Consider the following 27,088-nt stretch of genomic DNA (forward strand, 5'->3'; position numbering starts at 1 on the left):
GTCAGTGGCGTTCAGAGATGAGGGTACGGCGATGTAAACAAAGCACAGACGTTATTATGGGATATCTTTTTCAGTCTTAGCTGGTAAAGATTGGACTTGGCTTACTCGTCGTTCAAAGATAGTCTGTGTGACATGAACCCTTCACATCCCTGAAAGAAAGAAAAAACTCATAAAGCTAAAGCATATTGCTTCAGCGTTTCACGGAGCCAGCCTGTATTTCATAACTTCCACACATGACAGTCGCGCACCTGAGCTTTTCATGCTCGACGACGCCTCGGACTCGTCGGCAACAAGTTGAGACTTAGTGTCCGTGTTTGGATGGGAATAGAAATGTTTGATTATTCTGCAGCCTCCCGTCCCGACTATTAGCTTTGTGCCACTTTAAGATTCACCATCTGTATTTGATTTGAGCTTTGTGTGATACTGGCAGTGCTTTTACTCCAGAACGGGGATAATAATAATCGCACTTATCGTTAGCAAGGAAAGCCTTTTTAATCATCACAAGCACAATTATTTCCTTTTTAGTAAATAATGCTCACATAACTTGACAAACATAAAAGTGTTGTCATTACACTGTAGGTAACCACATCATGGTAAAAATGTGTAATGCATCAACAAAAATAAGCCCGAAGTCTGTTCACTGCAGCAAATAAAGCAAAATGTTAACTGATCAGATGAGTACAGTATGAGATTTTGCTCCGTATGACTTCTAATGAAGCTAAATACAGACCAAACGAACCCTGCGGAGATCACGCACCGTCTCAAACAGCCTCAGTGTGGTCTCGGTGCGAGGTTCAAAAGTCAGCGTCACAGCGAGCCGGCAGAGCGGTCGCGGAGGAAAACGTCAGCTGCAGATGCAGCTGTGGCATCGAAAGCGACTGCCTTTGTTCCTTCTTCTGTCCTTGATAAATATTTGCTTTATGCTTCTTTACATAACAAAAAGATTTAAAATACCATTCGGTATTCAGCGGCTCCCCGTTTCATAGTCATCAAACGGATGACACCCATTTTCTGTCTCGCACACATCTAATGGAGCTGTAATTACGGGACTGTGAGGCAATCTATGAGAAAAGCTGGTTAGAGAGGAAGTGTAGCATCCTCTTCTCTCACACTGCTCTTAATCAGGGCTGACTGACAAGAACACACACACACACACTCCACAATACAGCTTTAATGACCCTTTTATTGGTGAAACATTACGCTTGATTCTTCTAACCAGACACCAGACATCTCCGGCTTCAAGCACACACACGAAGGAAGCACCTGAATGGCACCTATCTGCTCACATGTGCGTTTTTGAACAATTATAGCGACACTCCAGCACACGAGCGGGGCGCAAAGTAAACACAAAGCTATTATTTCACACTCCTCTCTACAGTTTAATTATCACATGCTGCTGTAAAAGCATAAACAAGGAGAGCTCATTAACGGCGAATGCCTCATGGTGACAGATCTTAGCTAGCTGCCAAAGAGAGGCGAAGAGAGCGGGGCAACCTCAGACGATGTAAAATTACTCTAATGAACTTGCTCGGCTTAATATTAGCGACTTCACCGAACACAGAGAGGGAGCGGGGGGCTCAGCGGGGGGGCTGACGGGTGATTTGTCATGAGGCGTCGCGGAAGAGGAAGAAGAGAAAGAATTCACAATTATTAAACCAAAAAAAAAAGTTGACTACGGGAAAAAGGGAAAAATAATCAAATGAAGTGCTAATGCTGAAGCCTTATTACTCATGAGCTGCTGACTAGCTGGCGCGGTGCTGAGCATGCTGGGTAGGGTTACTGTCGAGGCTGAGGGAGGTTGAGGGTGACGTGAGGCTCAGACACTGATTGACTGATGAGCGTCGTCCTCCTGCCGGCTGAAGCTGAAGCTGAGAGCCGAGGCCGCGCTGCTGGCTCGGCTCTCCTGAGCGGGCCGTGCTCTTTGGCTCGTGGGCGGCTCCAGGTCACCGGCTGGACAACAGTGACCACTGAGAGACCCGCTGCTTCTGCTGCAGGAGCCGGATCTGCCCGACTCCCCGCTCACCTTCAGACAGCATGAAATTATGATCCGCACTATTTTTTTTCTTTTATCTTTTCCTACTACGTAAATTTTTTTACTCCCACTCTATCTGTCCTTTTAATATATGAGCACACACGCCGTATATTTAATATGAATGTCAAACTACAAATAAACAAAACGTTTTTTAAAAAGTAGAAGAAGAAGAAGAAGAAGAAGAAGAAGAAGAAGAAGAAGAAGAAGAAGAAGAAGAAGGGGAAGGAGGAGACGATTATTGCTACTGCATTCCTTCAACTTTGTACATACCGTTCATTACTTCTGCTAAATGGTCTTATTTATATTCATTTTAGTTATATTTTTCTTTCTGTTTATTCTTCTATTTTTCTTTTCTCATAGTATTATTATTATTTAAGTTTTTCACTGCTCGGTAAAACCCTGCTGCGTACATGATAATAAAACCTCTGGAACCTACTTGAACCTTGAACGATGAAGGAGCAGGGAGGGAGAGGGAGGAAGAGAACAACGAGGAGGAGGAGGAGGAGGAGGAAGGAAAAGGAGGAGGAGGAAGATGAGGAGTACAAGTAGTGAGAGGAGGAAAACTAGGAGGATGAGAAAGAGGAGGAGGAGAACAAGAAGAAGGAGAATTTAGGAGGAGGAAAAGAGGAGAAGAATAAGGAGGAGAAGATGAAGGAAGAGGAAAAGAAGGAAAAGTCAAAGAACAAGGAGAAGAAGAATATGAAGAGGAAGAAGAAAAAGAGAAGAATCAATCATTTGATCAACCTTTATTTGTAGAGCATGTTTAAAACAACCAGGATTGACCAGTGTTTCACAAATAAAAGTATTAAAAAAGAAGATAAAGGAGGAGGAGAAGAAGAAGGAGGGAGAGAGCAGGAAAAGAACAACAACAGATCACGTCCCAATCATTTGCTCAATTATCAGAGGGCGGTTTGAGGCGACACACGTCAGTGAGGGGTTAAGTTGTGATGCTCTTCGGGGTCGACAGGAGAGGGCCGAGCCCCCGGGATCATCTCAGAAAGCTTAAAATACCATCATGTAACATTTATGGAGATTATTGGCGGAGATGCAGTTATATCTGAGAACCATACTGGCACCACTGAGCGAGCTTCGAGCGCGACGTATCAGACTCCAGAAAGTTCTGAAAGATGTAAATAAACATGACAACATAGCGCCATATGGAAGTGTGTCTGCGGCTTCATAAAGACGACAAAATGGAGTTATATCAAAAACCGTTTTAGTTTTAGTTTAAAAACATTGATAACCAGAAATCCTCTCTTTGGATAACCAGAAACTGCCACTGTAGTCATACAATTCTGACACCTTGACTAAAAAGACTGCAGTCAAGACATCTGTGAATCTGCTCAAATAAATAAGAAAACATGAAAAACTCCTGCCTCCTGAGCACACATTGATCTCGAAAGACCGTGAAGGACGTTGCAGGACGAGGAAAAAAAATAAAACATGGTGCAACTGACCTCAGATGCAAGGCACCAGACCTGCCCTTAGTGTTTATCTTTAAAGAAACGAGTGAGATTCAAAAGAAAACCCAGAGAAACAGACTCTGTTGGAGCAACAAAAAATAATATGTGCAGATCTTGTCATGCAGATTTTACACATGGTCACTGCCTCCGTCCCCTCTGCCAAAACAAACTGTCTTAAGGTTTTACTCAAACCCATGAAAACAAAATTAAGTCTTTCTAACTTCTAATAATCACAATCCCTCTACCCGTCTTTCATTCTGATTTAGGCTCAGCGTGCACGCTGCCTACGCGCCTCCTCATTTGCATAGATAAATCCAGCTTTGGGCAATTTACATGTTGATGAACTCGTGCTAATGCACTTGCATGCAACAAATACAAAGATTAAGATAAAAGAGAGATAAAGAGATCAGAGGAACATTACATGCTGACAAAGTGGTTGTTGTCTTTTGAGGGGGCACATTTGCAAGCGTCAAGTAACACTAGTGGGACTTCCGTTTATTATTGTATGTAGATGGAGGCTCATCTGAGGGGAAAAAACAGACTCATTTTAATGTAAAAGGCCAAATGTTTCCAAGTGAAAGATAAAAGGAAGACAACATCTTTATCTTTTTAAATCCCACCTCCAAGCCACAAAATCAAAACAAATCACGACTCAAACCCACCCCCAATTGTTTAAACTCCATTTCTCATCTGAACAGCCAGCAATGCATGTTGGGGTCCATGTTGGACTCGAGGCTCGTATAGTGCAATATTTCTGTAGCCCTTAATGATCATTTACTAATTATCCATAAGTGCATATTGCACACGATTATATCTATTTTTACTAAACCACTTTGGATAAAAGCATCTGCTAAATAAAATGTGCTCTCAATCAGTTCCACGTTGAAAAAAGAAAATCAAGAAACTGGACAAAGTCCAGTACTGAGAGAAATGATCAATCACATCCCATCTGACCTATTTAGCAACTGTTAACGCAATGACAATGTGATGTGAGGTCAACACCAAAGACAAAGTCACCCCCGTCATCTATGGCTCCCTTTCTGTGACGCTAGCAGATTCCCGTTTATTTCCAAACGCGCCTGGAGCTTATGCTTTGTTTTTTTTTTTTTACCTACCTGACTAAGCTCACTCTGATGCAGCATAATCAGTTTGTTTATTTGAAATAAGAGACCCAAATCACAAACTAATCAGCATCGGGATTAAATACAAGCTGTTCTGGAAATGTTATGGATCGAGTTTCAGAAAATAATCACGGGAAATATTAACATAAAAAAGCAAAAGCAAACAAAAACAAATTGGAACACAGATTTTCATTAAAATCTAATTCCTTCACTTGGGATATGCAGTAGGAGCGAATGAATAATATCGGTTTACTTCCACCAGTCCACTAAGTCATCTGCCTCCTGTGTGAAGACGGAAACCAACCTTTCATCAAAATACACTCCACTCTGGATAACCCGGCATCTGATAAACGCTGATAGGTAATTTTCAAAGAGACGAGGGTCCATTGTTTCCAGAAAAGATGCTATGTCAACAGCATAATGAAAAACAATCCTGTAACACGAGATAAGTGCTATCTGTGATGTCATTAGAGCTGGTAATGCCAACCTTGCGAGGTTTTATGTGTCTCTGCCTCAACAATGATGACAGGGCACTTATGGGATAAGATACGGTAAAAAATGTTGACTCAATTTTTTCATTCCTATCCGTTGCTGGGGTGTGGTGGAACGGAGATAAGATTGGAGGAATTTGTTTCTTTTCCCCCGCTCGCACACTAATTCATATAACGCTCCGAAGCAGCGGCTCCTAAACCGTTTCCACTCAGTGAATATAAAGCCAAGAAAATGCGTGAAATCATCTGCATTTATCGGTTTTCTATATTTATTTGCCGTTCAATGTGATCTGATCATCAAGTCACAATAACAATTACACATGTGCTCAAGCTGATAACACACAAATAATATCAATTTCTCACGTCTTTACTGAACATTCATCCTGAACAATCGCAGTGCTGGTAGATAAAAGGGAGCAAACAACAAACTGGTGGAATTACTTCAGCAAGAGCTTCAGATCTTAGACGTGCTGCCCAGCCAAGTCGTCGTCAAAGGAACAATGCAGAGTCTTCCTTGAGGTAAAGACCCCACGAGTAACAGCTAGAGGCTTGAAGACATCACTGACCTTGCAAATATCACTGCTTGGGAGCCTGACGTGTATAAGTCATGGAATAGGTAAGGTGTGCATGTCAGAACACCACGCAAAAAAATATATTGAAACATCATCCAAATGGTGAAGCATGGAGGGGGCAGCATCATGATTTGGGACTGCTTTGCTGCCTCAGGATCTGGACCACACGCTGACATTGAAGGGTGACTGAACTACCAATTTTACCTGACTATCCTCCAGGAGGCAGGAAGGTGAAGCAGCAGAAGTTTGGGTGTTGCAGCAAGACGATGATCCAAAACAACCCTTTTCCACCAAACCGGTTCTGGTTCTGGTTCCGGGCCAGTGCTGAGTTTGGAACCGGCTTTCTGTTTCCACTGACAAAGAACTGGCTCCAGGCCAGAAAAAACGGTTCCAAGGTAGCAGCAACTCTTTGCTGGACTAGAGGAAAGAACCGCTTACGTAAGCGGAGGGGGGCGCAGTTATTAAGACCAACGGCAATAGCAAGACTGGGAGACGGCGACATTTTCAAACAAGTGACGAACTAATATGGGTACAGCAAAGCATCATGGGTCTGTGGAGGAGACAACCGGTCTTTTAGTGATATGGTCCACGGAGGGTGCTACGCGGACCAAGTCCGTATTAGAGCAAATACTTTCCTTTTTTTTGTTGCTCCAACTTTCGCGCCAATGCAAACGCAGAGACGTATCAGACGTTTGCAGCGACGTAATGACGTGGCTCCCCTTCGCGCATGAGTTATGAAAAGCAAACCGATTCTCAGCTGGTTCGCAAGTTGAACAAGTTTTGAAGCAGAACCAGCTTTGGACCAAATTAAGGTTTCAAAGTTTTCAACCAGCTTTTACCACAAGATTTAAATTACGTTTTCCTAAATAATGCTGAGATTATCATTTAACTGAATCATGCAACAGTGAATTCTTGTATGATACCTGTTTGTTTTATGTTGTATTGCTGTCTTTATCTGGTTTTAAGATGTCTATAAACACCTCTGACTACTGATGGAAATGATCCTTTCAAATACGTCAGGTTCTTTCAGTTTATGCTTTGACATTGTTTTTTTTTTTCAAAATTATCATTTAAATATAGATAGAAACAGCACCTTCCCTGTGTTGAGCTTAAGTTCTTCAAGTTCTCTTAAATCTTTCAATTTCAAGCACATGTGGTGGGGAAAAACCCATTAATCCCCCTCGATATGAACGGGGTAAAAAAGTGTGACACCGCAAACCTCATCGGGACACGTCTCCACACTCCTCAAATTCCCTGGATGATAAGTTTCTGCTCCGTCCACACGGACGCTACCCGCTTTGTTCTAACACACACGCCGGCTCAGAACGACGCGGACACACAACGACGCGGACACACACCTCCCGCGGGTCGTGTCTGAAAGATTTCCAGGCAACAGTGCATATGTGTCAGACAGCGCCGCATGCACTCCCTAACTTTTGCTGACATTCTCTCTCTCACAAAGACACACAGAAACACACACACACACACACACACACACTGCCCCCCTATCTATTTGAATGCAGCGGGTGAGTCCTCCCCATCCTCTCGCTCCCATATGGGTGACAGCAGAGTCATCACAGGGGAGGGTATCAAGGTTAGCCGAGAACACGACCGTCATACAAACGTTTGCTTTAATGAGAGCTTTGTTTTGCACGACGCGTCACGGACAGTTACAAAGGCAAAACACGCGTTAAAGGTGCCAAAGTATGGATGCTAGAAAAAAAAAAAAGATAAAAGATATTGAGCAGCAGAATAAAATGAAGATTTGCTGATGAAAATCTGAATTTATGCCTTTAGAGTTGCCTCATTGCTTTGTAACATAGACTCAACAAGATGATGAAAGCGTTCCCGTGACACCTCGGCCCATACCGACATGATAGTTGTAAAAAAAAAAAAAGAAGACAAATCTTCAAACGATGCTGATTTTGAAGAAATATTTTGATGTGTATTTGGGGTTTTGAACAACTGTGTGAGAACAAAGACTGAAATAAAGGAACAAGAAAAACACGGAGGAGCAGTGGGATATCAAAATGGGGCCACTATGAACAGAAGCCGCTTAGATGAGTGGAGCGATGGATGAAAGGAGGCAAGACGGATGACTCACCATCAATCCTGCTGACCAGCTCCTCCAGGGCCTTGACTTTCCTCTGGATGCCCGGCTGAGCAAACGTATAGTTGTCCTGAGGAGGAGAAACATCCAACAGATTCAATATGGACTCTGCAACAGTGAGATTTAAATCTTTGATTCGTCTAAAGTTTCGGTGCTTCCAGCCTTTTGCCGGCTTCCAACATGAACAAAGATCAGACACGAAATAAGCAAAAAGTATTTGTAAATCCTGACAAGCAACTCAGAACTTTTAAAATGAAGGATCTGGCTGGTTAGGAGAACGTGGATGGACCTGATGATAAAAAAAAAAGGCAAATGAAATCATGTATTTATTGTATTACAGGATTATGTATGTCTAATTTGCTCAACAAGCTGTGAAATTGATCCATTTTGGAGATCGCCAACATCGTTTCTCGCACGTTGATGTTTTGCAGACACTTGTCCGTAGGGTCAGTCTTTCTCATCACGCACCTTAAGGGTTGGAAATTTCACATGTTCACTTTGAAGATACATCCTCCGCAGAGGGTTGGCAGCCATTATGGATGTCAAATGTTTTCCAGGGACGGTGTTTGCACGTCGCGCAAAGCCTGAGCCAACCTCAGAAACATGTGAGACTCACATGAAGGAGAAGAAACAAAGGGCTGATTGTTAATGCAGCTTCGGTAACGGAGAACACAGTCCTTAAACGGGTTCTCACCTCAACAGGTGTGAGAGGATGGTGATTAATACGGTATTACTACTGATGGCTCTGACTGAGCAAGGCAGGCTTTACACTTCTGCAGACAACCCTCCGGAATACCTAAATCTATTCTAAAAATAAGATATGAATAAAATACGGAAAAAGAAAAGGTTCTTAAACTCAAATGGTCAATTTTTTATTTTTATTTTATTTCACTTCATCTATTTATTTATTGCAACACCTGCAATCATAACGGTCAAGCACAGAGTTAGTAAAAATGGGTGAAGAGCATGTTGACTGGAGAATCCTTTTCAGAAAACATGCTGTAGTTCTTTTAAAGCCACTCAATGTAACAACAACCTTTCTGGCCACATGGGGGCAGCGCACCAGAGGAAGGTTAATTCATCAGCATAAAACACAGCAAAGCACAATTCTAGTGGGACAAAAACATCCAGGACTGTCCACATTTAGGGGCGCCGCTGGGGATTTTGGGCCCCATGAAAAGAATCTTTACAGGGTTCCCCAATACAGATGCTATTTTACATACAAATATGCATTTTAATGGTATTTTTCACTCATTACCATATTTGTGAAAGAAGAACAATATGACAGTTGACAGTCGTGGAAGAACTGAGCTCTGAATACTGTCAGTGACAAACCACTGGTGCGTTACCTGTGGCCGATCCAGTCGGACTGAACCATTTTAAATTAAATAGAGGGGGGGCTACAGGCGTTGATGTTTCCAAAACAAAAGTTATTGCTACCAGGATATTGAAAATAAAACATTTGTGATTATATGTTAGTTAATAACTTAGTCTCATTATTTTTTCTGTATTATCATTTCATCATCCTTAGGGCCCCCTCAATCACGGGGCCCTGGACTCCACCTCCTTTACTCCCTCTTTTCGGCGCACCAGCCCCATTCATTAGATCAATATCGTAAGTGTCTCTTTCCTCATAACAGCAGATGCACATGCCCCCATGAGGTCAGAAGTGGTATTGCTACATAGAGTGGCTTCCAGGAGTCCTTTCCTCGACTCCCTCCATGTACACTGCAGGAACCAGATGCTAGAGTTTTGGGGCGAGATACTGAACTCTGCATGATCCCCTGTCAATATCCACCATATTTTATGAAATGTTGCAGTACTTCAGGAATAGTCGTGCGCAAAAACTCCATTTATATAAAAATTATTAATGACACCAGGCCCTCTGTGAGCTGCGGTGGTCAAAACAGTTCATGAATTAAAGAGGAGAAATAGAGGAGAGGGAATAAAAAGAATCAAAGCAATAAAAGCTCCAACTCCATATACTCCCAACATACCTCCAAATAAAACCTCCAACCTTTCCAACAGTGGTTACATTTTGAGGTAAAAATAAAAATGGAACATTTTTAGTGAAGGCAGCTGAAGTTCACTTTGACGTGTCTGAAGAAAAGAGATCAGTAACTGTCAGGACAAAGTAGTGAATTCCAGCAATACAATCTCAATCCATCATTGCTTTACATTAGTTATGATGGTGTTCTCGTTGGTTTGTTTAGGGGCCTGTCCACAATCTGGCGTGAAGAAAACCTTTCCACTATGTCAAGACTGACATAATTAGCCCAATTGCACATTTACCTTGGAACTCAATGGAAAGGACAAGAAAGAGAGCTGAAACAATCTTTCAGCTCCTTGGGAAAAACATGTAAGCGCCGGATGCTTTCGTCTGAAATGTGCCTTTTTTGTCGTGAACAACAGTATCAGTAATAGCACTTTTCTACTTTTGTGGATGAGTGCAAACACAAATTCATACAGGAATCCACATGCGTTTACTGTTTTTCTCTGTTATGCCACGCTATCGTGCACACCGATGAGTGCATGAGGGGAAATGTCTGGAAGATAGCCACTCTTGATCCCCCGGCTTTTTTTTTAGCTACATGAGCAACGTTGGTGAGATTTATCCATTTTTCTTTTATTATCCATTAAATTTAACTGATATCAGCGTTAATGTTCTTTTAAACATGTTTGTAAAACAGAAAAGCCGCCTTTTACGGTAAATCCCGTTTACTGCTCATAAAGTCTGACTATTGCAGTTTTTATGGCAAAATTGTAGAATTTCTCAGACTTTGTGGTAAAATGATTATTCTTGCCTTAAAAGGGTTTAGGTCTAATGTTGGATGATTGTCCCATAGATGTTTTAACGATCAAACTGTTCTCAAGATGAAGACAGAGCTAAATCGTATAAAGAGGAATCCTCAGACAGCTGTAGTAGTCACTCCGTATCATTTTCAACACCGTCAGAAAAGTCCGTAGAGCCCAAGCCCAAAGTCATATGGCCAACAGAGGTTCTTTGAGCCTCCCCCCTCTATCTTCTCCATCTACTTCATCTACAGGGACATATTAAGAAAAAACATACCGTCAACCGTTGAGGCAATATACTTGGGTGTTTGATATCAGTACCAGCTCAGAACCAAGCAGAAACAGCCTATGACACAACCCCATCACTCGGTCTGGAGAGGCCTGATATTGAAAATGTCATTAAGTGAGCTGTTCAGATCTGCAGGGAACCGTGACATCACAGAACCAGATCAGCATGGAATTATCCAGCCTTCTCATCTCTGTCCCAATACAACCTCACATTTGCTGCACTTTGGAAGAGGGCAGCAAAAAAATAAAATCATACACCAGTTTCAAAAGAGGTACGTCTCATGGACTAAAGGGACGGAGGGACTGGCCTGTAGCTGACTCCGTCCACTTAACCAGGTGCTGTAAATAGAGATATGCCTGAAAAGAGTGCCTCCTTCATCTTCTGGAAAGTCAAACCTTAGAAACACGGGCTGCATAGCTATCCGTGCTAATCTGACACTGACTGCAGGCGGTGCAGCAGATTTAAAACACAATGCTTCAGTAATAGCAGCAATTTTGATCTTTTGATGCCTCTGAATACTGCAAATCATCTTAACTAAACCTGATTGTTATTTATTGATTTTTTTCAAAACCAACATTTGTTCCTGGCAGCAAAAGGCTTTTTTTGTCTTGTTTAAACTAAAATATGAAACGATTTTTATGTAGCGCAGGGGGGGGGGGGGGGGGGGGGAAACAGGCAGGAAATAATAACTGAACCTTATCATAACCACAGGAGTTTGCAGCGTCAGTCAGTTGAGTTTGCAGAATAGAATCCGTGCGAGACCGGCACGTAAGCATTTTGCGGGCGCGTGAACACCCGTGCACACAAACAAGAGGATGACGTTTCCTTGAGGGGTCATTTCACTGTGGACGCGAAAGAGCTGATGTGGCAAACCAGCACGCAGATGGAGAGAAGGAAAGAGATGGAGAGAGAGGAGATGAGAAATCGAAGGAGAGGCGCATGAGAAGTGATTTAGCAATAAATGGTTCCAGTTGTCCTTCAGGCCCAGAAGAACAGAGCTGATTGTGTCCATCAGCGGCTGGCAGGGCAGACACTGCATTATCTCCTGCAGCTCCTCCTTTCAAAGCACTTAATTGTAGAAATTGGACTACAGCTCTTTTCAGATATGAAATACATAGCATTAATGGATTCATCAATCTGTTAACACAACTGTATTTAGTCATTCAGACGGTCCTTTCGCATTAATCTTCCTCTGGGCTTCGTTCACACATGCCCGTAGAAGTGACATGTCCCATGGTGCACGCGTAGTATTTGGCTTTTGTGCAAAATTACACATTAAGATGAGGGAGGCATGTCACAATCCTTGGAGAGTCACAGCTTTTTCGCAACATGTCATATTCACATTTCAATTCATAACTGTGTGCCAGAAATGGTGTAGAGGGTTAAACACAGTGATGGATGAAAGCTACGGGTGTCAGAAATAGGAATTTGTAGTGGATTCAGAATCAATTTCAGCTTAAACAAACTGAACAAGCTCAACATGTCGCCGCTGACCAACCGCATTGTGCGAAGTTACTAAACTCCCAGAAAATTCTGAAAGGAGAGAAAAAAAACAGATCTACATACAGTAGCTTGTTTTTACCGAAAGAGCTGGGGCTTTAACTGCAACAGCTTACATTTTTCACTTCAGAAAATCCAGTCCTGGTATGTCCTATTCCGCCACTGCTGAGCTTCTTCCTAGCTGTGCGACGCCACAAAGCCTGAAGTTAATAAAGCCTTGGTTTAATATATTGACTTCCTGCGCTAAAGAAGAAAAGCTGAATATCTAGAGTTACCGCGGTGGTCTCAGTGCTTGGGGTACACTTTAAGAAAATACCAATATCTGGTCAGACAGAGATCAAATGCTTCGGGTGCAGCTTTAACACTTTTCAGCAGTTTTATCGTTCATTTGACTCAGGCCCAGAGGAGGAAAAAAAGAAGAAATAAAACAGGTAAAACCACAAATCAATTCATCCGTGATGCAACGTGGGTCCTATTCAGCGTCACGGGCGTCTGCTGAAGCTTCCCCAGCTGTCAACAGCAGGCAGGCAAAACAGTGAAGGGCAATTATTTACTTATCTAATAAGACGATCTCAGCGATCGCTTTCAACAGCTGATCTTATAAGAAATCGAGCCACTGCTGGTGTGTGGAGCCGTCTGCTGATGAAAAACAACTGCAGAGGGGAGTTACTAGGACCAATGTCGCTAGGACGTTACAGAGAGGGTGTCATTTAGACTCAGACACGTGCAGTTGCCACCAGACGAATGCAGAGTCGGCACGTCTGAAAGGAGCTCATGTCTCGTTGATACCCCCCCCCCCCCTCTAATCCAGGCGAGACTTTCCCCCTCGTCACTTGTCTTTGTTTTCGCCGCTCTTCTCTTCTTACCCACTCGGAGTACGTAGGAGGTATCTTTCATCTTCGATTTGCCATTACAACATCAACATAATGAACTCTCGGTAGCCGTGGTGACATGTAACTTCAGCGCCTGCTTTTAAAATCAACTTAAAACTAATAGTACGTTTATGAGTCTATTTGTTTTTTTCCTCCCACCTCCTTTTTTGTTACTATGCTTAGTTCCTCCTTTTATTTCTCACACTCACGATCTAAAACACCTTTTAATTCCACTTTGTTACGTCCGCTGCCTCCGTTTACTGCCCTGAAACTCTCGCGCTGTCTCTTCTTCTCCCACTCCAGAGTTAATGCAGTTAGGAGAAGCAAGTGTGAGGGCCAGTGCAAGTAATTACATTTGCATTATTGAAGCTGCTGTCTTTAATCAACTGCTTTTATCTTCCTCTATCCCTCAGCAGCATCCTTTATCTGCATCTGTTTGTTTCAAAATCACCTTGTTACATTTCTTGCTTTTTTTTCCCCCTCGCCTTTGTCCACATTTTCTTGACTTAAAACGGTCATGACATGATTTCCCCCCGGCCTGCCATATAGGATGCACCTCATCTTTTTACTGGGCCTTGCACCCACACTCTGATTGTATAAAAAGAGCAGAGGATGAATAAAGAGGTTTGCAGGGCTGCAAGGTACATCACTTTGGAAGCGATGCTGCAGTCTCATAGTGGGATGGATTGAGTGAAGCAAGTCAATTCAAAAACATATGTCACAATTCAACTTCTCTGCTGCATAATAAAGAGGAGAAACTGATAGAGTTCACATTTCCCATGACTGATCTAAATGATGAATCTGTCTTTAAGAGGGCATAAATGGCCTTTTTTGTGATGTTAGTGTCATTCCCTGAATTACCATCTCAGATATGACCAAAGGCTCAACAAAACGAGATCAACATATGTTCCAGTTTTCATATGTGCAAAGAGTTTACAGAGTTTTTTTCTAACATCAGATCTTTATAATGTCATAGAGGGCAGAATCCCCTTCCATGGTCATAATCGGCAGGCAGTGCACGTCCTCAAGAGCAAGAACATAAGCATTCATTTGAAAGCAGACACTTACGACTGGTGTAGCAAGAATTTAGTATGATATCTTTGTTTTTAAATGTTTGTGTTGTTAGAAACAAATTCAAAGAAGGGATCCCTTCGTCTACATGTATTAACATGGGTTTTTACAGAAATAATTATACAGTTCACATGCAGACTGTGATCTGTGACGGCCTTTGTCCACTATATGCATAAAAACATCACCCTGCTTGGATTCCATTCATTTTTTAGGAAAGCCAAAGAGGCGTGGTGCACCTTTGTGCAAACATCGAGGGAGGGCATGCCTGGATGCACCGCTTGTGTGAAATAGCTTATAGTACCGCGGACAAACAGAATCAAAGATGTAAAGACAATATCGTTGTGTTTGCCAGAGACATCTGCGACGTTTGTTGCTGCAGTTCATTGTAGTGTTTTCTTTCAAACATGAGTTGAGTTTATTTACAGGAAATGTTGATAAGATCTGATATACTGACAAAGTGTGTTGGACTAGCAGCACAAGTTCAGACTGAGAGAACTGAATATCTACTAATACACGAGTCCTCACAGAGCTTCTGTGGGCCCCACCTGTGCACCCCTCACCAGGGAGAGGGGGATCGCACATCCTTATTTGGTATGACATTCCCACCATCTCCCTCAGTGGGAAGACAAGATACTGGACCCACAGTTCTGCTATGAGGCTACATCTGTCAACAGCATCCTTCACAATTACCCTCACTCACTCACTCATCTTCTCCCGCTTTATCCGTTACCGGGTCGCGGGGGCAGCAGCCTCAGCAGGGATGCCCAGACTTCCCTCACCCCAGACACTTCCTCCAGCTCTTCCGGGGGGAGTCCGAGGCGTTCCCAGGCCAGCCGAGAGACATAGTCTCTCCAGCGTGTCCTGGGTCTTCCCCGGGGTCTCCTCCCGGTGGGACATGCCTGGAACACCTCCCTAGGGAGGCGTCCAGGAGGCATCCGGTACAGATGCCCAAGCCACCTCAGCTGACTCCTCTCAATGTGGAGGAGTAGCGGCTCGACTCCGAGCTCCTCCCGGGTGACCGAACTCCTCACCCTATCTCTAAGGGAGCGTCCAGCCACCCTGCGGAGGAAACTCATCTCGGCCGCTTGTATCCGCGATCTTGTCCTTTCGGTCACTACCCAAAGTTCATGACCATAGGTTAGGGTAGGTACGTAGATTGACCGGTAAATCGAGAGCTTCGCCTTTCGACTCAGCTCCCTCTTTACCACGACGGTCCAGTACATCGACCGCATAACTGCGGACGCTGCACCGATCCGTCTGTCAATCTCCCGCTCCATCGTTCCCTCACTCGTGAACAAGATCCCGAGATACTTGAACTCCTCCACCTGAGGCAGGACTTCTCCACCCACCTGGAGAAGGCATGCCACCCTTTTCCGGTCGAGAACCATGGCCTCGGTCTTGGAGGAGACAATTACCCCCAAATACCTTTAGGACAAGAAACAGGCTCCCTCCCAAGAAGAGAATTTACATTAGGTGATGCACAACTCTGACATATATAACCTTGATTTAAGTTTCACAAAGTACTTTCAAATCAGTCACGAGTTAACTCTTTTACACAAGCGCTCCTTATCATGAAGTCCGTATCAGGAAGTCCTTCAGTCAGGGGCCCAACGAGGCTTCTCCACCGTTAAGATTGAACTCCTGAAGTCCTTTTTATGTTACAATTAGTTGCAGCCAAAACAAATCACCTTAATCATTCTGAAATGACCAATTCCTTCCAAGCTAACACATTTGAATGACGTCTTGAAAATTATTTATTTCCTCTAAATATCGCCAGATTTACCATCAAAAATAAAGGACGTGCAACACACAATAACGTGGAGTCCATGGAGTTTGCACGAGACGCCACAACTGCATGGGTTGAAGAGACAAGTGTGTGGGGAACTGAATCACAAATCACAGACCACAAAGTCAGCAACATTGAGTTACTGCTCGGGTGCGAAAGCTGGTGGAGCTTGGTAGACTTTTAACGAATCGACACCATGACCGCGCACTGTTACGGCTCAATACAAGCCTCCTCTTAAGGAATTGGTTCCTGCTGTTTTTCACTCTTTGCCTGAATCCATCATTGTGATAAGATTTCGGTTTGTTCGTTTCGAGCCTTCATAGCTTCCTCTCATTGCTTCCTTCCTGCCTTCACCTGTTTTCCATCAGACTGTTGCATCATCCTCCTCATCCACTCGTTTGATAGTTTGGTTGCATTTTCCCGTTTTACGCTCATTCTTCCACTTGCCTCTTCTCATTGCCAAATCCAACATGTTGGATCTTTGATCAGCTGAGGCAACAGGACGAAATCAACTCTCGCTCTGTTTATTATTCATACATTCTGCCCTTGTCCCACCATCTGTCCATCCACTGACCCAGCATGTAAGTCGAACTGCTTTGTGGACGCAGATCTTACAAAGTCTGTGTTCTTCGTTCTGCGTCAAAAAGCCCCCCGTTCTCTCCTTCTTTGTTCCCTCTCTTTATCCCCTTCTCCTCTCTCTCAGTCGCTAGAATCAATAGATCCTCTTCACCTCTCAGTCCATTCTATTAGAGACAACAATGGCTCCACACTGGACTGAGATTGCCTCCTTTTGTGGGACCGGATGTCTATCAGCAGGTTGGACACGACTGACACAACAAAACTGCAAGTGGATGTGAATGTGTGAGAGAGAAAGACACGCGAGGACAGAGGAGAGCGAGAAATAAAGAGATGACAGGTCAAGATAAAGCCTGGACAATAATGGACACAATGATGCAGAGAAGGCTGAAGGACGGGGCAATCATCTGTTAGAGGTGGGAATCTTTGCTGGCCTCAAGATTCAATTAGATAATGATTCATTTGCGGAATCTCAATGTCTTCCATCTTTAAGTTACTATACAGCTACATTTTCCCTCATAAATCCAAGATCTTTATTATTTTTTCCTATTAAGCGCTTACAAAAGGTCAGAGAAATGTATTTAATTTAAAAGGCTGTATACACCTCAGTATAGACTTATCAATCACTTCTCAAGTCTACAAATCACATGGAAGAGATAATTAATGAGCAGTGACACCATGGGGGATAAGTGCTTTAAGTCATCTATTTTTCAGTGATACAGAATAAACACTTCCATCTCTCCCGTCATGTGCAGCACAGTCTTCTTGTTCCCAGGAAGCCAAAGACTCAATGCCCTTTCATTGACGAGTACATGGATGAGGCTACGGCCCCGTTAACACGTAGCAAAAACTGTGGTAACTGTGGTTTTTTTCGTGCGTTTTGGCCATTCGTTTACACGAAAACGAAGCTCAAAGTCACCAAAAACGATCTTTTCTGAAAACTCCGGGGATTTGCAAAAACTCCGTTTTCACGTTTGCTTGTAAAGGGAGGGAAACGGACATTTACACTGCAAAAACTCAACATCTTAACAAGAATATTAGTCTTATTTCTAGTTAAAATGTCTCATTTTTAGTCAAAAAATCTCATTACACTGAAAACAAGACTCATCACTGGAAAAAAACAACAATTTCCACCTGTTTCAAGTAGATTTTCACTTAAAATAAGTAGAAAAATCTGCCAGTGGAACAAGATTTTTTTGCTTGTAATAAGATAAATCTTGTCCCACTGGCAGATTTTTCTACTTATTTCAACTTGAAAATTGTCAAATAAGTTATTTTTCTTGTGATGACTCTTTTTAAGTGTAAGTTAAGTATGATTTTCTGACAAAAAATTAGACATTTTAACTAGAAATAAGACAAATATTCCTGGTAAAATTTTGAGTTTTTGCAGTGTAGGCTTCAGAACGTCACATTATGCGACAGAAACGTCACCAGCATCATGTGTGCGACCTGTGTTTACAATTTGTTTGGCCACCGTCAATATTTTCTTGTATTTTACTTGTTTTATATTCTAACGTCACACTTAAAAGTAACTCCACTGCTCTGTCACTCCAAAGGAAAGACTCTCGTTCCGTCTTGGAAGTAACTGAAGTTACTCGTGTCATTTGTTGACATGTTTTTCCAGGATTCTGATTGGCTAGCATGACTTTATGCTTCTTGTTACACTGCCGCCTGTAGGTTTGGCTGCTCATAGCACCTTAACAGCGTATTTATGCAGGTTCGTGTTAATGATGTTATTTTTCAAAACCTAGAGGGGGAAATATCCGTTTTTGTAAATACCCGGCTATGTGTAAATGTGGCCTAAGACGCACTTCGTACTGATCCTTAAAGGTAGGCTATGCGATTTCTGGACGATGTCATGTCAGTTCATATATATCTTAAGGAAGCACGTCTCATAACTGATCTTCTAACGGGCTTATACTGAAGCCGATGAGCGGTGAAGCTTATTCAAGAACCAAGCATGGGCGCCTGTTTGTCTGGGGCAAAACAAACAAACAAACAAATCTACACCGGAGGGGGTTACAGATAAGAAGATGGGATTTAGATTAGCATGTTATTAGTGAGAAGAAGAAGTCATTCTTTTCATGTTCATACTTTAAATGAATAACTGTTCCTATATAGGGTGTAAAGGCCTTAAGTACAGTAAGTCTACCCGAGAGAGAGGAGACCAGACAGCCTATTAAAATATGTAAAGCGTATGGGTGGCCAAGGAAATCTGCCCTTTCTAGCTGGAGAAACCAGGTTCCTCTAATTATCTAACCTGTGTTTCTCATATATGAGACATTTAAGAAATTAGGTCATTTCAGAAAGCAGGCACTAACCTGGCAACTCCAGTGAACGTAAATGCACCATCTGTTATCTAAGCCCTTGCATAATTTCACCAGGAGAGCACTGAGCTTGATACCTTCAATATGAAAGGGAATCTGTCACCAGTTCCTGCTTTAAATTGGCCACTGAAAATCTCTCCGTTATACACCGCATGAACTGTACACAGATGACTCAACATCGGGTCTAAGTGAATAATGATAACGTTGCAAAACTTGGGAGAGACTTGTTCGTTCAAACTCCTGAATTATAGGATACGTTCTGAGGTCTTGGAGTCCGTCTCAGCAGGTTGGAGACGTTTTAGAAGAACCTACATCATATAAAGCGGGGAAACAAGATTTTCTTATAGTCATTTGAAGAACGTAGATGTTTCTATCCATTTTTCTGGTGCCTGATTGTCTGACATCTTTTCCTCCGGTGCTCCTGTTCCCTCCTCCACCTCCACTGACCTTTATGTCGACCAGTTACCAACTAAGCAAACATGACAGCGCTTTGTTTAAGCAATATTTAGGAAAAAAGCTGAGACAGAGGGATGTGTGAAGATTGAGACTAAGTTGTTGAGAAGAATACTGCACAGGTTGAACGATGAAATTAAAAAAAACAGTACAATTAGAATCAGACAGACACACATAACAGCTGGCTGATCACTCTTCCTGTGAGTGCATACGTGAGTGTGTGTGAGTGTGAGTGTGAGTGTGAGTGTGTGTGTGTGTGTGTGTGTGTGTGTGTGTGTGTGTGTGTGTGTGTGTGTGGTGGATTGACTGACAGCCCAAGGTGACAGCTAGGGGCTCTTGGGAAAGCGGGAACAGGACATGGCGTCTGGTTTGGTCAGTCTACCGTCTGCTAGACGCTGTCCCTCGGACCCCTGTTCCCACTCTAGGGAAACCCCATCTCTGGTTGCCGCCGTGGGAACAGATGGTTGCCTTGACAATGCGCAGGCTAAGTCCGATTGGCTCCCGCTCTAAAAGGAGGACCGTGAGCCGCGGCAGACGTACCACAGCAAGAGAGGAAACTTTCATCTGTTATGCATGTTAGATGTCTTGATACAGGTTTGTAGGTAAGAGTACAGTGTAAGAGTTTAGATTGAACGCAGCAGCAAATGCAGGCGTTTAGTATGTCCCAGACCCCCAAAAAACAAGTAATGCTGTGTTTTCCACACAAAAAAAGCTAAACGTTTGATGAATTGTGAAAAGTGGTCTGGCAGAAGAGAAGAGAATAAATTAAAATGGTTTCGATCAGAAATGCGGCAGATGCTGGGTTGCATTAAAGACAAACAAACAAAAAATATCTAGCAGCAGAAAGGAAGCTTTGTGGGACTGTTGGATAAATGAGCAATGCAGAGGAGGGAAAAAAGATGAGACACAACCAAGTATCACAGCACATCATTCTCCATGTTCTCTGCCCTTATTGATCATAGTATGATCTCACACCTGTTGTGGGCAAACAGGTAATTGCTTTCAAACTTTGTGGGCATCCAGGGAGAAGCCAAGCTAACCAACTACATCATTTCTGTCACATTATAAGATGACACATGGTTAATTACCTGGAAAATGTTTTTGCTCGCTTTAACCTGGAGGATCAAAGAAAACACATGCCAAACTTTTCTTCTTTTTTGGGCAGGAGTAAAAAAAATGCTACAGCTGTTGGAAAAGATTGTAGCGTTTGTGCCACTTGTTGGTATATTTAAGAATTTGAGAGGTGTCCCTCGGGGAAAGGGTTTTTGTTATTGTTTTTTTTTTTGCATATATAATTAATGCAACTTAAATCAAGTAGTCAGCACTGTGAGTTTATTCACCTAGTGTGCCAGGATCCATAAACATTCACTTTGCAAAAAAATGTCTCTCGTGAAATGGTTCTGGTTCCCAAGCCATACCATTTCCACTGGTACAGAACTAACCGAACCAATCCCTACAGGATGGGGGCCGGGTCTATTTCATCACTCATACAGGCGTCACTGTTCACACGTCTCGTTTCTCTGATTGGCTGTATCCTTACTGGACTGTTTCCTCTGGGAACCTGTGAGACTGTCGGTTGGAAAAATCTGAATTCAGAGGAACCTGACCGTTCTGTTCATCAAAGAGGAAATCAACTGGATGATGAATCAGGAATCCCAGATTGTCACATATCAGAATCAGAATCAGCTTTAATGACAACGTTTTAACATATCAAACAGGGAATTTGACTTTGGTTAACACGGTTGGCACCATAGTTGTTATAAGGCACCATTTTTCCAAAAGAGGATGACACTGGGATGGAGGAGGGAAAAAAAAGGCATCTTCACACTGTGTATAAATACACAGTGTCAAGGTGCAAAAAACACCTCAGCACAGAAAAGCAACATACTCATAACAACATCATGACGAAGATGTTGCAGTCTTCCTAATAATAGAACAACCAGTAAGAGCTGCTGCGATTAGTCAACATAATCGACGATGCGTTGACCACCATTCATTTATTTTTGGTCTCCAATCTCAAACAGCTCATCTGCGTTCATGTAATCCCACTTTACACCACTAGTTTTGCTGTGCTCACCCTGCTGGTTACGTTACTACCCTCTTTCTTCCCTCCCCTGTATTGAGCTCCTTTCACTGTACTGTTCTGAGCATCCTCTAGTTTTAATACAAAATAAATGAATCGAGTATGGCAACTTGTAGAAAAAGCTGGTGATAGAGTGATTTGAACACTAAGACTTCGTTAGGTAATCACCGGACCACAAGGCCGATGCATGAGCACCTGACAAGCACCTGAAAAGGATGCACACTGAAGATGCTTCCAAACAGCGAAGGACAATATAAGTATGATTATTATTTAAACGTCATGCCAGTTTGAGATTATTTAAAATGAATCTGGTGAAGTACGATGACCGTCTTTGGATGTTATCTAGGCTACCCCCATGTAAAAACGAAATGCACGTATGTACAGATCATTAAATTGTGTTTAAAATGATTAAATGGCAATTGTTTGATATAGATTAGTCTTCTATTTGAAAAATGTAGTCCAAAAATTAGTCGTTAGAAGATTAGTTGTTAGTGGCAGCACTACACAGAGCACTGAAAACATTTCCACTGCTCATCAAGACAATTATTTTTCTAATAAATAGTTAATACTAATCTACATCAGAGCAAGAATCAGGATATATTGCATTCCGACTCAAATAAAACATTTCCTTTCTTCCTTTGGACCCCATTTGTCCAGACTTATGATGAAATATAATAAGTTCAGATCCCATGGTGAAATTGCACTTTTCCGGTCCGGTCCTGGGGTGAAAAAACACATTCAAGTGCCCGCTTGTAAAAGGAATATCTGCAGAATTAACATCAAGGCCGGTTTTCATCTGCTGGCTTTAAAAACGGAGAGCCCTCGGGGGGCTGCTGGCGGAATAATGGACTTTTTAAACTGTTTGACTTCATTTCCCTCTCTGGGTACGGCAGCTCCAGACAAAAGCTCCCTGCCTGTGCACGGGAGGAAAATGGCGTCTATGCGGAGCGTGCGGCAGTCGGGAGACGGGACTTTTGCAAAATGTAGCACAGATTCAATTATTGAGGCTTTGAGTGACTGTTTTCATAGCGGGCATTCATAATACATTATAGTCTGGGATTAACAAGACATGTTTAAAACCAACAACACGCTGTTAGGCAGCGATGACAATTTCAGTCATAGGAACCATTTTAACAAGTTAAATTAGTAAAGTTAGCCAGAGGTGCCGTCCAATTTAGCATAGCACAGGGCTAATTGGCTGCTGGAGTAACCGGGGGCAGCGTGGGGGTCAACTCAACCAAGCTGCGTCTCAAATGAGCACAAGCCATGATCTGTCCAGACTCCATTTACTTCTTTTAGTCATCCTTTTTTTTCTGTCTTTTAAATGAGCAATATAGATTCAGCATTTCCATTTTTAAGTGGAGCTGGAGGGGGTAATAACGATGATTCAGATTCGTGATGCATCAGCTTGGAGGTTATGCTTTAACCAGTCTGATGAGTCACATGACTTGAACATAATAAAAAGTGGCCCATTTGGCCATGACTAAAGTGACCCCTTCCACGTGAGTAGAGCCATGTTTTTTGATAATGTTTGCCTGTTTGATGTCCAAATGGCCTTTAGAGGCCTTTGCACCATTATTGCGTGGATGTTATTCTAAAAACAGACACACAGACACAGAAGTGTCCCCCCTCTTTTAACCGAAAAAGGCCCCGCCGGCCGAGAAAAAAAGCCCATCTCCATCCATTTCCCCGGGGAGCCGTCTCTCACTGTCCGCAACAGCGCTGTGTGTTTGTGTGTGAGGATGCGGAGTCTGAGTCAACATGTAAAAAAAAGGTGCATCCAGGTGGTCCCTGGACACCGCTCTGGCACTGGGAGGACAAACATGAAGAGTCATGTCCCTCGCTGAATAAATTGTCCAGCTTGTGTGTTCGGGATTTGTCAACACAGACATTTGAATTGTTTGGATCTTTCAGTGCGGCCTGATGCGAGGAGCAGCGAGCGGCGGCTCTGTCAATTAAAGCAGCGGCTTATTAAGAGTGCAGGTTACGTTAACTAACGGCTTAAATGTTCACTCTTTCAGAGAAAAAGGGAGCCCTGCAAGGAAGGCGAGAGATGATGGGCAATTTTTAGGAGTTAAGAAACAAAGAAAAACAGGTCAATTCAATTTCCAAAACATCAAATACTGCATTGAAATCTTTGTTCCAGATATAATTAAACACCACAGCGTTACGGCGGCTCACCGAAACCAGGCGACAACATTGTGGCGCCACTTTGTCAGGAAATACTGGCCATACGAGGTGTTTAAAAGGCAGTGGGCATGTGTAATTGGACAGACAGGCTCTGCCTCCCGCCAACCCCCCGGACCCCCCACCCTTCTGCCCTCAATTTAGTGTAATAGTGTATACTGGAAGTGGGAGGGATGTGGACTGGGTCAGTGCAAGGATCACCTACTAATTACAGAGCTGAGGCACCCAGCCGCCGTCAGATTGTTCAGAAAGCATTTGAGGGGGGGGGGGGCGCGGCCTCCCTGGTGCATTGCACATAATTAGTTTGGAGCCAAGGTCACAAACAAACAAAAGCACGGGACAGCCACACACACACTCCATTCTTTTCTCTTACTTCCTTTTTGCTCCTCTCGCGCTGCCTTGCTCTCTCAGGAGCAACAAGGCACGGCGTCTATTAATTTCCTGAATGAATAGTCCACCAACTGATAGTTATTTATGGATGTTCACATATTATGCACAACACATGCTCTGTATTATTAATTACCGTCAGCATCAGGCTGGGAGAAATTAAGTTCATCTTCGGTGCAGGAATTTAACGCATCTATCACATCAACATCAACGAACAGGATTCACCCGGTACTTTCGGTTCAGACTTAAACGCTCGCCACGGCCATTCGTAATGTTTAATCAACGCTTAAAAGACCTTTTCCCGGCATTCTGAATATCAGCTAGAAGTTTGTTAAAATGAAATATCGGAAGAGAAGCAGAACGGAGGGTGCTAGGTAACAGCAACACGGTTCCATCTACCGCCAGATGGCTCGACCGTGACCGCTGAGAGCCAGGTCGATTAAGAGAGCTGGTGGCCAAAAGGCTTTGAGATGAAGTAATGAAACAAAATGAAGCCTTGTGCCGTGGTCTGTATGCAATTACCTGCTCTCTCTCCCTCTCTTTCTCTCTCTCTCTGCTCTGGGATATGCAAGACAATCACATTTCTGAAGCCCGGACAGAAAAGCTGTTGCATACATAATGCTAACACAAGAGCTCCATCTGGCTTCATAACAGCCAGGACCATTAGAGCATTGTCAACACAACACCGTGAAAGCAAGTGATCTTCTGATGCAAACACACACACACACACCAGCCGATGATGAATTTCATGCTTGGAAGCCAGTTCAGGCATAAAACCGGGGATGTAGTGTAATTAAGTTATTATACTGGTGCTCTATTGCTTGTGAAAATACACAAAAGAGACTGATAAAGGGCGACTGGTGCCTCCTCAAAGCTGCATTTTGGATGATCAGGTGATATCATGACGCTCTTTTCCTCCCTAATATCCAACGTTGTGCGTTATCCATCCAAATCAAAGCTCTAAATGTTTGATAACTGTTTGATAACTGATCATATTTAGCTTTCATCACAGCACACATTCACTTGTTACAATAGGTAACATATACTTTTGTCTAAAGTCGTATTCATTATTTGGATCATTCATTATTTTCTTGCTCAGATTCTTGAAAGCGGTTGAGGTCACAGTCTTGAGTCTGATGAACCTTCCCATCATCCTCTTGAAATAAGTTCATGTCATTAAGGAAGAAATACGGATGGAGAAACCCATCACTATATACAAGTAATCAGATTACCTAATCATTCTTGGTACATTAGGTTGCTGAATTAAAAAGGCCTATTTAGACTATTTATTAGTTTTAAGAATTCTGGCCAAAACAATGTTTCTTATACCACTTTTATGTTTAAAATAAGACAGTGTTGACTAGGTTTAAGAATATAAGCCTCGTATCTAGAGGGACTGGACCATCTGAAGCAAGCACATATCATGATACTGCCACCGCAGGTCAACATAATACTACTACTACATTTACATAATAAAATTACTCCAGTCTTTTAAAACTCCAAACTTGACACTTGAAAAAATGAATATGAAACTTTTTTTTTTTATTTATTTATTTTATTTTAATTACCCCCACTGGTAAATAATTTACCTTTGGTTACACAGCTGTTTAGTCCAGTATCTTGGATTATCTTTGCACTGCTCTCATTCTTTTTTCACTGCCGTGAACTCTACCGTTGATTTTATTCATTTAAATTTTACCCAGCTTTCAGTAGTGTCTGATCACAATCATTCAAGATCCCCCTCAACCACACTTTTCCTCAAAATTCACCACAATCCTTAGTTTTAATAATGCATTAACCGACTTCCAGTGGTTTCTGCAGTCCTCTCAGTTTTTTGGTTTTTCTCTACTTAATGTAGAAACAGAGTAACGTCCCAAAACCCTTGTTGGTATTAGAAGCTTCTCCCTGCGCTGCTGGGGATTTAACAACCTGTTTCAATCTAAAACGTTTTAATTACACTCTGCTCATACATATTTGCGTAGTTAAATTCATGTGATGACTTTTTGTTGGGCAGGTGGGCCGTGAAGTGGCATTGCGGCATCTGGCCGTAATTATTCACTCCGTGTTTAATAAATGTTTTATAATCGGGATTTGCAAAGTGCGAGTGCATTAAAACGTTGGCTTCAAAGTCATAACAAATATAGAGGTTGGTTTTCTCTGACAGTTTCTGTTCCTAACAGGAACACATGCTTACCTGGATGCCGTCCAGCAGCTTGCTCATGCACCAGAAGCTGTCAGCCTCGATGCTCCTCAGAGCCTCTTCCTGCAGACTGGACACGTCAAAGTTTTCCACTTCCTCCTCTGGAGAAGAGAAAATGAGAAAGAAAAAAAGAAGATAGAGTGAAGAATTTGTTGTGCATGTGAGCGGAACTGGACGGGAAAGGTGTAAGAATACTCGGGAGAAAGTTCGAGAAAGAGAAAGAATAAAGACGGATGGAGAGGAGCTCAAGGCATCTGACTGAGCAACGGCTCGGGCGTATGCGGAGATGCAGGACTTTTTCCGATTCCAAGACGAGGACAATGTGGAAATCTGGGCTGGCTTGAACTAGACAGCTTGCGCTGTGTAAAATCTGCTCTGCAGAAATGAATGTTCTTGCTGTTACACCTGACATGGGGATCCACAGTGTCGATTTTCACCCTGACTAATGTTTCCAACCTCAAAACAGCAACACCAGCCAGGCTAGTTGAACAAGAGTTAATGAGCCAGAGGAAATGTTGGCATCCAGATCTGAGAAAGGAAATCAAACCCATGGAAGCTTTCCTAACTTTTTTAACACCTCCTCACATAGGAAACTATTATGGTGCTTCCAAATTAAAACCCAGGTAAAGGACTCGGTAAGAGGTACTTGCATGTGATACGGGACCTGGACTTTTATGGTGACTGACTCACATGTAACAGTTTTTGGGAATTGGTCATTCTGGCACTGAAAACATACAACCACTGAGCTGAAATTAACTAAATTATACTTTTCCAG

General features: G+C 42.7%; 1 protein-coding gene across 2 annotated transcripts in view; it reads right to left on the reverse strand.

Moving 5' to 3' along the window:
• Positions 1-27,088, reverse strand: part of tbc1d22a (TBC1 domain family, member 22a) — a 147,718-nt gene that overhangs the window by 45,819 nt on the left and 74,811 nt on the right. For both annotated transcript variants that reach the window (XM_061714509.1, XM_061714510.1), the window contains exons 10-11: positions 26,308-26,414; positions 7,784-7,859 (exon numbers count right to left, since the gene is read on the reverse strand). In XM_061714509.1, the coding sequence (XP_061570493.1) occupies positions 7,784-7,859; positions 26,308-26,414 (183 nt within the window). The remainder of the gene's footprint in view (positions 1-7,783; positions 7,860-26,307; positions 26,415-27,088) is intronic.

This window comes from Cololabis saira, chromosome 23 (genome assembly GCF_033807715.1).
Source record: "Cololabis saira isolate AMF1-May2022 chromosome 23, fColSai1.1, whole genome shotgun sequence".
Taxonomy (NCBI): domain Eukaryota; kingdom Metazoa; phylum Chordata; class Actinopteri; order Beloniformes; family Belonidae; genus Cololabis; species Cololabis saira.